The 12,500-nt window shown below is 42.9% G+C and overlaps 2 protein-coding genes across 2 annotated transcripts in view; both read left to right on the top strand.

Annotated features, from left to right (window-relative positions):
• The window catches only part of lcp2a (lymphocyte cytosolic protein 2a), a 16,779-nt gene extending 10,073 nt beyond the window's left edge, over positions 1-6,706 (top strand). Inside the window, exons 9-20 of the mRNA XM_056397453.1 lie at positions 1-20; positions 1,468-1,545; positions 2,068-2,093; positions 2,360-2,448; positions 2,664-2,682; positions 2,881-2,896; positions 3,234-3,321; positions 3,924-3,955; positions 4,536-4,615; positions 5,159-5,233; positions 5,630-5,779; positions 6,046-6,706. The exon at positions 1-20 is cut by the window's left edge and continues 41 nt beyond it. Coding sequence (XP_056253428.1) covers positions 1-20; positions 1,468-1,545; positions 2,068-2,093; positions 2,360-2,448; positions 2,664-2,682; positions 2,881-2,896; positions 3,234-3,321; positions 3,924-3,955; positions 4,536-4,615; positions 5,159-5,233; positions 5,630-5,779; positions 6,046-6,195 — 823 coding nt within the window. The 3' untranslated portion in view covers positions 6,196-6,706. The remainder of the gene's footprint in view (positions 21-1,467; positions 1,546-2,067; positions 2,094-2,359; positions 2,449-2,663; positions 2,683-2,880; positions 2,897-3,233; positions 3,322-3,923; positions 3,956-4,535; positions 4,616-5,158; positions 5,234-5,629; positions 5,780-6,045) is intronic.
• Positions 6,707-8,715: 2,009 nt separating this feature from the next.
• foxi3a (forkhead box I3a) lies at positions 8,716-11,301 on the top strand. Its single transcript, XM_056397468.1, has 2 exons — positions 8,716-10,104; positions 10,511-11,301. Exons 1-2 carry the CDS (start codon positions 9,447-9,449, stop codon positions 11,158-11,160), a joined length of 1,308 nt encoding a protein of 435 aa, XP_056253443.1. The 5' UTR covers positions 8,716-9,446; the 3' UTR covers positions 11,161-11,301.
• Positions 11,302-12,500: the final 1,199 nt, after the last annotated feature.

The raw sequence follows: 12,500 nt of genomic DNA, 5'->3' as shown, positions 1-12,500 counted from the left end.
CGGACGACCGTCAGGAAAGTGTGAGTTCACACGTTACAGCCTCCACAGGGGGGCGCTGCAGAGCTGAAGGAGGGCAGAGACACTGTGTGAGGTCATCATGATACACTGATCACAGCTGCTGTTCATTAGATTGTTTTAATTATTGATTATTCCGCTGATTACTTTATTGATACTACACCAATTATAATAATAATAACTTTATTTATAGAGCACTTTTCTTAACAGTGTTTTACAAGAAAAGTACAACTGGATAAAAGAAAAATCCAAAGTGAGCAAAATAAAAACATCTCAAATCAACCTAATGCAAAAACATCTGACAGCAATTAAATATGTAGAAACAAGGATAAGGGATTAAACATTAGGAATAAAACCACCAAAAGGCCAAATCACCAAAGGCTCAGATGAAGAAATGTGTTATAAGAAGAGATTTAAGAAGTAAAAGCATTTAAACACCATCAGGGTTTTTCCTGTATAGAGAATTGAAAGGCGGCCTTGTTTCCTCGGTACTCGGTGAATTTGACATTTGTAACGCAGTATCGTAATCCGTGCATCAGGCAGAGCCATCCCAAATTACCAAAGAAGAAGAATATGAACATGTTGGAGGCGGCGACCTGATTTTGCTGTTATTCAAAAAAGTGAATATTATCTCTTTTACACCCAGATGCTTGTAAAAGTAAAAGTTTCCCTAAAGTAATGTCACAACGCGAGGAGCAGAATCACGAGGACAGGTGACACAGTGCAGACGTCATTAGTTCTTCTAATGTGGGAAAAAAAGTTAATTGATGTTACTGACGAGATCCGGTTGATGTGTCGGGACTGACAGCAGGATCAAGTGGAAGGTGCTGGTGGAAGAGAGGATCAGAGAGAGGAGTCAAGGCGAGAGCACCGGGTCTTTAGGAGTGTGTTAACGAGTCTGTCAAAGTCGACGTTTACATGATTTTAACATCAGTTTTTATTCATCTTCACAGATGTTCTGAAAAGCATAGAGTGCGTGAGCCGCAGTGGCTGGAGAGATAATGAAAATATAAATATTGCGGCAACCCCCCTTTAAAAACCCTTTAAACTGCCAAACCAAAAACATGTTTGAAGCTGGAAGCAGCAAATATTTGACATTTTGTATTAAAAATGACTGGAACTATTAAAAGTAATTGCTGATTAACTTTCTTTCAATCGATTAATTGATTATTTTTCACAGCTCTAGTTTTCATTTGACTAAATATAAACAAATATAGACAAACATACTGAAATCAGAAATCCAGTCTGAATACATCTTCAGTTTTATTTTTCCTTCTCTAATTTCTTTATGTGAGAAATGAATCGTACAGATTTCAAATATGTAGATTTTGGATTATCTGTTGTGGCTTGACTTTAGTTTTCAGACCATGTTTAGGTCATGTGACTCTGACAGATGTCCTCATTGGCTTCTGGTTGTCCCTCATGTTAAAGCTGTTCATTTGTTGTGTTCAGTTCCTCCAGGACCGCCGCAGATCTTTCGTGGCAACAAACCGGGCAGAGAATCGGGATCCAACTCATCCCCCATCAGAGGTAATCCTGAACCCTGAACCCTGAACCCTCTATCTCTATCTCTATTACCATCTGTATCTCTATCACCATCTCTATCTCTATTTCTATCTCTATCTCTATCACCATCACACATCTCTTTACTTCATTTCCATGAAAAATAAATAAATATTTTATTGTTTCATCAAATATAAAAAATTCCTTTTTTAACTTACACTTCTGGTGCGTTCAGGGACCATTTGAAATCTCAGTTTCAGAGTCCTGTTGAATGCATATATACAGGATTAGCGCCCCCATGTGGTTCATTGCCTGCATCTGCAGGAAAACAAAAAACAAACCAAAAAAATTAAAAAAATGCTGTTTTCAATTCAATTTCTTCTCTTACAGTTGTATTTATTTTATTTATTTTCTTACTATTTTTTCATAATAAATTTCCTGGCATCAGCTTCTCAGACAAACACACATCAATAATGTAACAAACATATAAATAAATGAATATAAATGTGATGATTTAACATCTGAAAACTGATTTTGTTTTCTTCACAGGACCTCACCGCAATACAGTGGACAGGGTGAGTTTTTCTTTAGATAAACTTTATTTAACAGTAGTTGACAGAGTAACTCACTTCACACTGAACTCATCAGATCATGCAGAGCTGTAAATACATGATCTGAACTTGATAAATTACATTTAAAGTGATTATAAATGAACTGATTATATGAGTAACATAGAAAACTGAAAACAAAAAGGGACCAAGAGCAGAACCCTGAGGAACTCCACTGTCTTAAAACCATGGACATTGAAAACTTGTTTTTGTTAATACTCTGTGACGACCAGGAACCCCCCACCTGGTCCAAACCTCCCGTTCCTCCTCCGTCCAGCTCCGTCAGCAGAAGCAACTCCTCAGCCAGGCCTGGTCCCAACAGGTGAGCTCTCACCTGTCCTCCATCAAAACATCTCTGATTCACCTAATCAGTTCCTCAAATATATACCTTTCATCCAATCAGGTCTTTATCTTTGAGGCTTTGAATTCATATTCATCACATGTGTTTTTAGTGAGTTCAGTTGTAAGATGATCAAACAGTTATTTACAGTTATAATTAATAATGTTATTAAATGATAATGTGGTTTGGTTTAACAGGTTTGATGCAAGGAGAGAGGTATGTTGCATTTTCTTTTAGTAAATAATATTTTATTGAGTGTTTTTAATTTGTAAAGCTGTTCATGTCCAAAACATATTTAGATAAAGTACAAATATTAATGAACAACTAAACAAAAAAATAGTAAAACAGAAAGAAATAGATACAAAAAAACTGAAGAAAAGACTAATATACTAATATTCTCTTCTCTCTCATCAGCAGCCACATGATGAAGGTGAGATTTCTTTATCGCTTTTTTTCTGTTTTATTTTATTTTAATTAATTTCATTTTATTTTTATTATTTATTTTAATTTAAGATTATTTTATTTCAATTTAGTTTATTCTATTTTATTTTATTCTATTTTGATTTATTTATCTCTTTTCCATGAAATGACAAACAAAAGAAATATCCCAACACACCAGAGAACCTCCTCAGCTTATTTATTTATCTGGATACTTCAGGAGATTCAAGTATCCCAGAATGCATTTAGCACTGGGACTGGTTTTATATGCAGTATTTGTACTGACAGAGTCCTGGAGTGATTCTTTAAATTCTGCTTCTCTCTTCCAGCTCCTAAACACAACACCTTCCCCCTCCAGAGTAAAGGTCTGCCCCCCCGCCCTGGCCTCCCTGGGCCCCCCTCTCGCCTCGGAGACAGGTATGAAAAACTAAAAGTAAAATAAGGATTCTCATTCCTCAGTAGTGGGATACGTCAGTTCAGTTGCAGCCTTCCTGTTGCCACAAATACTCACTGCAGCACCAAATGTGTATTAATCCGCTAATGAAAATAGTCCCCAACAAATACACTATTTCCTCGTGTTTGTTTGATGAAAACTAAAGTGAGCCTCTGTATTTGAAACTGTATATTTAAGACTGGTCCCATCTAAAACCATGAAGGCCTCCAGTGTCAGATCTGTCTGGGTTGTTGAGTCTTTGTTTAGAGTTGTATCATGTGTTTGTACCTGATAAACCTCCACCTGAGTCTCATTTAACAATGAAACTGTAGATTTGTGAGGTGTTTTTAAAGATTTACATCTTCAGTAGGAACCAGTGGAGCTTAGACCCATGACAGAGGAGGGAAGGTTTAGAGGGTCGGACTAACAAACTGTTGGTTTTGGTCGTTTCCAGAGATTTAGAACATGATATATATATTTTATAATAATATATAATATATTGTATAAAGAAGCAGCGCTCATGAGAACATCACTGACATCAACACAGTGTGTAAACGAATAATCTGTCTTGTTTGTTTCTGAACAGTCTGCCCCCCAGTGTCCCCAAACTGCACACAGGTAAGAACACAAACAGCGAAGCAACAGTTCGGCATTCTGGGAAAAATCCTCTCCTTGTCTTTCTGTCTGAGAGCTTTGACGTTCAGATTGATGCTAACACGTTTGTTAGCTTAGCATAAAGACTGGAAACAGGGGGAAACAGCTAGCTTAGCTCTGACCAAAGGAAACAAAGTCGACCCACCATCTTTAAAACTGAGTGATGAACACACAGCTGTAGGTTTCACCACATGTTGAATTATTACTTTAATGACAATGAATTTTATTTATATAAGGTTTTTTATTTGTTATTAACTGTTCGTGTTTCCAGTTACAGACATTTCAAACTTCATTTAACTGTGTAAAGATTTACTCCACTGTCCTCTGAAGTGATGGAAAAATGATCCTGTGTGTGTGTGTATGTTTGTGTGTGTGTGTGTATGTTTTTGTGTGTGTGTGTGTGTGTCTGTGTGTGTGTGTGTGTGTCTGTGTGTGTCTGTGTGTGTGTGTGTGTCTGTGTGTGTGTCTGTGTGTGTGTGTGTGTGTGTGTGTGTGTGTGTGTGTGTGTGTGTGTGTGTGTGTGTGTGTGTGTGTGTGTGTACAGCACTGGTTGAACACAGAGGCAGCTTCGGTGGATCAGACAGACCGTCATTTCGTCCTCTGACCGCAGCGTCACACACACAGGTAATATAACACACACACGTTGTCTTTATGTACATGTGAGGACCATCCTTTGTTTTCATTCATCTGTTTCATATTTTTCTTTCTGTCCATATGAAACACATTTTAATCTCTGGTTATAAACTTATGAGTAAATTTAAACAAGTATATTTATGATGATGATAAAAACAACAACGATTTATACAGGACAGGAAGTGAACAATAATATATAATATTAATGATATTAAATAAGACATGATGGAAATAAAAGAATCTCTAACAATTGATTAAAAGATGTCACTGATTCTGAAGTTATAATTATTATAATTATTATTATTAATATCATTATTGTTGTTGTTATTATGTAAGTTTTGAAGTGGAAAAGTAGTTTTTGTATTTCTGTGATCTAAACAGCAGGTGGTGCTGTTGTCTTTGTGTTTGTGTCCTAACAGATATTGTAGTCAGGTTTAACAGTACGCATGTGTGTGTGTGTGTGTGTGTGTGTGTGTGTGTGTGTGTGTGTGTGTGTGTGTGTGTGTGTGTGTGTGTGTGGTGTGTGTGTTACAGGAGCTGGACCCTCGCTGGTATGTGGGTAAAGTGACCAGAGGTCAGGCAGAAGGATGTCTGAAACGAGTGCGCAAGGTAAAAGGAAAAGAACTGTATAATCAATGTATTTCTCTACATGTAAACTTCAATTTACTTTAATGCCATTAATCTGAAAACATTTTATTTTTGTTTACTGGTAATTATGAGCCATTTTTAAGATACTGTACAGAGAACTTTACAGTGCAGATGTATTGTAAATAGAAGCTCTCACGCAGAATGATCTCTTTGTAAATGTTATATCATTAAACTGTATTTATTATATAACTGGATTGTTAGAGTCGTCACAGTGAGGCGGTGGTTCTTCACCTCTGAAGGAGCTGAAGGATGAAGTGCTGTACAATTTAAAACACTCAAGTACAATTACCTGCAGATGATATCCCACCTCTGTCCCACCTCTGTCTCACCTCTGTCTCTGTCTCTGTCTCTGTTGAGGACGGGGCGTACCTGGTGAGGGACAGCACCCGGCAGCTGGCCAATCAGCCCTTCACCTTGATGGTCTTCTACCAGGACAAAGTCTACAACATCCAGATCAGACAGCAGCACCAGCAGTTCCTTCTGGGAACTGGACTCAAAGTCCAGGAGGTAAAGAGACAGGCGGAGAAGAGCTGAGACCTGAACCTGGTCCCTTAAGGTTTACAGGTGTAACATCTACAGCTGGAGTTTTCTTCTTTAGCAGCATCTAGTGGACATTAGAGGAACTGCAGCTGAACAAAACAGCTCCGACTCTAACACTCGATTGGTGATTGATCAGGAATAGAACTATAATCAATTCTAGTAACTTGTGTATGTGTGTGTGTGTGTGTGTGTGTGTGTGTGTGTGTGTGTGTGGTGTGTGTATGTGTGTCCAGTCTTTTCCCTCAGTTAGTGAAATCATCGGACATTACTCCCACTCTCCTCTGCTCCTCATCGACGCCAAAAACCGAGGCTCGGGCCAGCAGAACCAGTGTCTCCTCTCTGACCCAGCCGGGTTCTTCATGACTGGACAGAACTGGTCCTGACCGGATCAGACCGGATCAGACCAACCACCTAACTAAGTGTGGGGGAACCCAGCAGGCAGAGTCAGACATGATTAGCAGCTGAGCTCACCCTCCCCTCAGAGGTAGGAAGGAGGTTTTTATCGTGAAAAGGTTTTTGCACCTTTTGAACTTTCTTCATTCGCTTGCTTTTAAAACAACAGTCTCTGCTCTTCAGACAATAAACCCTCCAGAAGGTTGAAACCTTCTCCATTTAGAAATGTGTCTGAGCCTTTAAATTACAATCTCTGTGCGATGCTGCGTTCAGGTCGTGTTGGATAAACAAGTATATTCCACATTCAAACTAAAGCATGTTCATGGCTAAACTGTCCTTCTGTCTGTAGCTGAGCTCAGTGAAACTCACTTCTCATGATTGTACTTTCCAGTATTTTGTTAGTTAAATGATGAAGCCTCCCAGGCGTCAGGTTACTGTCTGCACTGACTGTGAACGTGTCGCCTGGTTTGTCCTCATTAAAACTCAGGGAGTCTCCTTCAATCAGAGACGTGTCGCTTCATTTCCTCTGTCTCTTCATTATCGATACTATCAATAAACGTCTCATTCATTCACTCGAACATGACTTACACGTTTATATAACTCACCTGTTTACATTTTATTAAGGACTAAAGTTATGGAGGATTGAGGGCGTGGCCTCTTTGAGTGACAGGTGGGTGAGCGTACGCTTGACACAATCGTCTCAGCTCCACACACGCCCCTCCCCTTTGACCATAGTTGGATTAGCCGGGAGTTAAGGGGCGGAGTCTGATACTGCCAAGATGGCGACGGTGGAGCAGCTCACTCTGAGCTTTAGAAACCTGTGGGTGACGTCACAAAGGCGACGGCCATCTTGATTTACGGTCTGTGCTCCAGACTGAGACTCGTGCTGCGTTTGAGGACATCTGGATAGAGTTCATATGTGTGTGGTAGTTTAGATGTGACATAAATAGCACTAGTGAGTGCAGTGTGTGAGGTTCAGGGGTGTTGACAGGTGAGGTTGCCACATCACTGAAGCAGTAGTCCTGATGTTTTGATTTTAAAGTCCTTGGTCTGAGAAACACTGTAGATTCATCTTTTATTAAAACAGCAACAGGTTTATTGAAGGGCGGAGTCTGAGGGTCTTTATGTCTTTATGTTATCCTCAACTGGACTCGTGACAGTTACAGGTAATCTGTTTTTTTTTTTCCCATGAGCCCCTCATATCACCCCCCCCCCCCCCCCCCCCCCCCCCCCCACACACACACACACACACACACACACCATCTTGGTATAATCCCAGTCATCAGTCAGTTATAGTTCAGACTGTGTGCGTTGTTTTGTCTGAGTCATCCACGAAGGCACCGCGGGGCTAAGATTACTGCTGCCTCCGCCAACTGTCATCACACACACACACACACACACACACACACAGGTGTGTGTGTGTGTGTGTGTGTCAGACAGTGAAGATAAGGAGGAAAATCTGTTTGTGTGTCTGCGTCACTTGAACACATGGAGGGTTTCCAGGGTAAAGGTCAGACAGAGCTCAGAGGTCAGAGGTCAGAGGTTAAAGCATACTGTGGGTCACAGGTTACGATACAACGACATATCACAACAAGTGATTCATTAAAACACAATTTATCATGAGGCAGTCGTCCACAAATCATCATGTCTGTAACACTCAGGATAAAAAGGTCAAAGGTCAAAGGTCAGGTACTCCTCAATTTATTCAGAAGTTTTGTGCCAATTTTTATTTTAAGGAAACTTTAACTCAGACTTTAAGAGAACTGCCCCCTGATCTTTAATGAAACACTTCAGATCATAATGATCACATGACTGTCCTGTAGCCCCCCCCACCACACACACACACACACACACACATACACACGCACATACACACACACACACACATACACACACACACACACACACATACACACACACACACACACACACACACACACACACACACACACACACACAGACATACACACACACACACACACACACACACACACACACACAGAGACACACACACACACACACACAGACACACACACACACACAGAGACACACACACACACACACACACACACACACACACATACACACACAGAGACACACACACACACACACACACACACAGACATACACACACAGAGACACACACACACACACACACACACACACAGACATACACACACAGAGACACACACACACACACACACACACACACACACACACACACACACACACACACACACACACACACAGAGAACATGTGGATCTAAAGAGAACTCTTCACTGTGAGACTGGAGCTTTCATGTTGAATCATTGACCCTTTGATTATCAGTGAAGAGCTGCAGACATGCAGACTGTGTGTGTCTGGGGGGGTGGGGGGGTGGTGGGGGGGTGGTGGGGGGGTGGTGTGGGTGGGGGGGTGGTGTGGGTGGGGGGGTGGTGTGGGTGGGGGGGTGGTGGGGGGGGGTCTGGTGTAGGACAATGGTTCAGGGCGACACCTCAAAGAGCAGCTGACGGTGTGTTTGTGTCTCTTTACTCAGATTCAGTTTCACTGTGAATCAGCAGCTTTCAGCCACTGAGTCTCACAACAGATTCATTTCTTTCTAGTTTGAATCGAAGCTTCAGCTCCAAGAGACTGAATGTATTGATCTGATCTGATCTGATCTGATCTGATCTGAAGAAGTTAAACTGAGAAAATCAAAAATGATCAAATCAATAGATAAATAATAACAAATAATCTGTGATGTTCCTCTGACTGATCATTGATCATTGATCATTGATCATATTGAGTCTTTGAGCGACACACTGTAACGTCTGAAACTGTAAAACACACGCTGTGTGTGTGTGTGTGTCTGTCTGTGTGTGTGTGTGTCTGTGTGTGTGTGTGTGTGTGTGTGTGTGTGTGTGTGTGTGTGTGTCTTGACATACCTCAGCTTTAAATCCTCAGGCTCTTATCTGCCTGAGGGGAGGAATTCAACCTGCTCTTATTCAAATCAACCCCCACCACACACACACACACACACACACACACACACACACACACACACACACACACACACACACACACACACACACACACACACACACACGCGCACACACACGCACACAGTGTGTGTGTGGGACAACACAGTGACCAATCAGCTCGTCGGTGGGCGGGGCCTCAGGGTATAAGTGTCTCAGGTGAGCAGCAGGTGTACAGAGCAGGACAGGTGCAGCAGGAAGACACACACTGAGCTGAAGACTGATGTTGATACAGACAGACAAACAGACAGAAAGATTTTCCGTCATGGCGTCCTTCGTCCCGGAGCAGGGTCTGTCCCCCCCACTGTGTGGACGCTCCCTCCCCCAGCAGGAGCTCTCGTCTCTGGGCCTGGATCCGTCTGACTTCAGCCTGTACAGCCCCCCAGCTCCTCCAGAGTCCAGCCTGTCCCCGTCTCCGTGGCTCCCACCGTCCAACCACAGCGACCCCTCCCTCTGCTTCAACAGCCCAGCCACATGCCCCTTCTCTGGGGCCCCTGCCCTCCCCCCTGCCCTCCCCCCTGCCCTCCCCCCTGCCCTCCCCCCTGCCCTCCCCCCTGGACTCCCCCAAACATTTGGAAGCTTCTTCCCTCATCTCTACGGCCTCCACAGGCCCCTGATACCCGGCAACCCCTGGTTCTCCATGTCCTCCCCGGATGACGTGCTGCGGCTGGTTCGCCCGCCGTACTCCTACTCTGCCCTCATTGCCATGGCGATCCAGGGTGCGCCTGAGCAGCGGCTGACGCTCAGTCAGATCTACCAGTACGTCTCCGACAACTTCCCCTTCTACAGCTGCAACAAGGCCGGCTGGCAGAACTCCATCCGCCACAACCTGTCACTCAACGACTGTTTCCGGAAGGTTCCCCGCGACGAGAACGACCCAGGTAAGACCAAACACACCTGAGACCAAACACACCTGAGACCAAACACACCTGAGACCAAACACACCTGAGACCAAACACACCTGAGACCAAACACAACACACCAATGTGCAGAGTTAAAACTAACAACCCATCACAGGAGTTAGTCTCCAGGCTTTTATTTTGTTAAACTAACTACTCATCAATAACAGGAAGTGGGCTTTGATTGGTTGAAATGTTTGTTTTGTTAAATCAAATCAACTCAGTTTTTATAGTTTTTTCTAATGAAACAACAAAAATCATTTCAAAGCAAAAAGCAGTTTGTTCTTCAGGTCATCAGTTATTGATTGTAAAAACACAGAGGAGGTTTCTGTACAGATCAATAGAACTAAAGTTATAATCAATAATCAATAAAAACTCCTCCCCCCAGGTAAAGGAAACTACTGGACTCTCGACCCAAACTGTGAGAAGATGTTCGACAACGGAAATTTCCGCCGCAAGAGGAAGAGGAAGTGTGATAATGTGACCACTGGCAAGAAACCTTCCTCCTCTTCCTCCTCGTCTGACTCTTCCTCATCAGAGCCCAGCCCTAAAATTCCCAGCATACACTGCAGCAGCAGCAGCAGCGGCGGCGGCAGTGCTGACCTCCCTGCTCCCTCCAGCCTCAGCAGCTTCCTGTGTCACCTCCAGGACTCCCACCTCCCCTCTCCTCACACCACCTCCCCCTCGCTGTATGTGCAGGTACCAGACCACACTCCCCCTCCTCCCCCTCCTCCCCCTCCTCAGGGGTGCCTCTCTTCTTACTCGCCCGGCGCCGTGGTGCCGCAGTGGGACACCTGCAGCTCCTCTCCTCCTCTCTTCCCCTCCTCCCAGTCGACCCCCCCACACTTCTCCTCCCCCCTCGCTGACCCTCAGACCGACTCCCCGCCGCTCTATATCGACCTGCAGACGGCGTCCTGTCCTCTGCCGGAGCTCCAGGACACCCAGCAGCTGCAGCAGCTGCAGGCCCAGTGCGGGCCTCTGTTCCTGGGGGGCTTCAGCGACGCTCTGCCCCTCGACGCTCTGGTTCTGCAGCAGTGAAGCTGAACGTGGTGTTTACAGTTTTTACCGTGTGAATGTTTCTATTTATCGTTCCTTTCTTTCCTAATGTTAAAAAAGGTGGTGACATTTTTTATAGTGTATATATGAACTTTTGTGTTTGGAATAAAAAAGAGAAAATTATTTTTGACATTGAATCGTGTTTTTTCATTTTCAAAAATTTAAATTTATTCACACAAATACAACAAAACAAAAGGTTTGAAAAGATTGAAAATGATGGAGATTAATAAAACTAAAAATAGAAGAAAATAAAAACAGTAAGAAGTTACAGGAAGCTCTTCATGGCGTTTATATTAAATTTATATTTATATAAAGAGACAAACGAGTCAGTGTGTGATGAACACTGATTTATCTGGTTTCCTCTGGTGCTTCCTCACACTGAGGTCACATGACGCCTCTACACGCCAGGCATCTGACTTCATATTTACTCCTCTGGATCTTTATAGAAAATCAGAATGAAAACAAACTGGACCAGAACTAAAGCTGTGATGAGTCAGGCGTCAGAACCACCTCAGTCAAAACACCAGATTTTCCTTTAAGTCTGAAGCAAAGTTTCCTGAAAATGTTCAGGAAAGTATTGAAGGTTTTCTTCTTCTCTTTCTTCAGTTGTCACATTCAGCTCAGACATGTTGAGTTCAGTCAGAGGATCCTTTAAGCTCCTCCCTTACTTTGGTCACTAAGGTCTTTTGTGACTGACGTTAAGAAAAGACCTTAAATATTTTAGTGAACATTTTAGGAAAACCTTAACTCAGACTTTGAGGAAATCTGAACTTAAGGTGTTTTGTGCAACCGGCGCCAGGTGAACATCACCTGAAGGAACCAACCAGGTCGTATGTTTTTAGGTCATAGGTCACTTCAGTAGCGTAAGTCATGCAAGGCATCATGGGACTTCAGGAAGCTGAATGATGGTGAGAGTGTTTCCATTAACTGAAGTACTCAGATACTTAGTGAAGTACTAACACCACAGAGTAGAAATACCAGTGTTTTTAACGATGCATCCTGATCCAGTTTCTGTTTCATCTTCATTTGAAAAGTAAATAAACTAGTGACTCTACCTGTTCAATCGTGCAGCGTAGTGAAGAGAAAAAGAAGAAAACGAGGAAGAAGAAGAAAATAAATTGGTTCTCATGAAACCCAGCAGCTGCTGGATGATGACGTCAGCACCTTTAAACAAACAAACAAACATGGAGTCGGGCTGCCGTTCCTGGATCTGCTGAGTCATGTGATCCTGGAGGAAGAAACCCTCACCTGTCGCAGCGACTCAGCAGTTTCCTGTGCAGGACGAGTCGACAGCAGAGATGATGAAGCAGATTACAGTGTTT

This window comes from Seriola aureovittata, chromosome 15 (assembly GCF_021018895.1).
Source record: "Seriola aureovittata isolate HTS-2021-v1 ecotype China chromosome 15, ASM2101889v1, whole genome shotgun sequence".
In the NCBI taxonomy this organism is placed as follows: domain Eukaryota; kingdom Metazoa; phylum Chordata; class Actinopteri; order Carangiformes; family Carangidae; genus Seriola; species Seriola aureovittata.
Note: the sequence above shows the minus strand (reverse complement) of the source record. Positions and strands in the feature narration are given on the sequence as shown.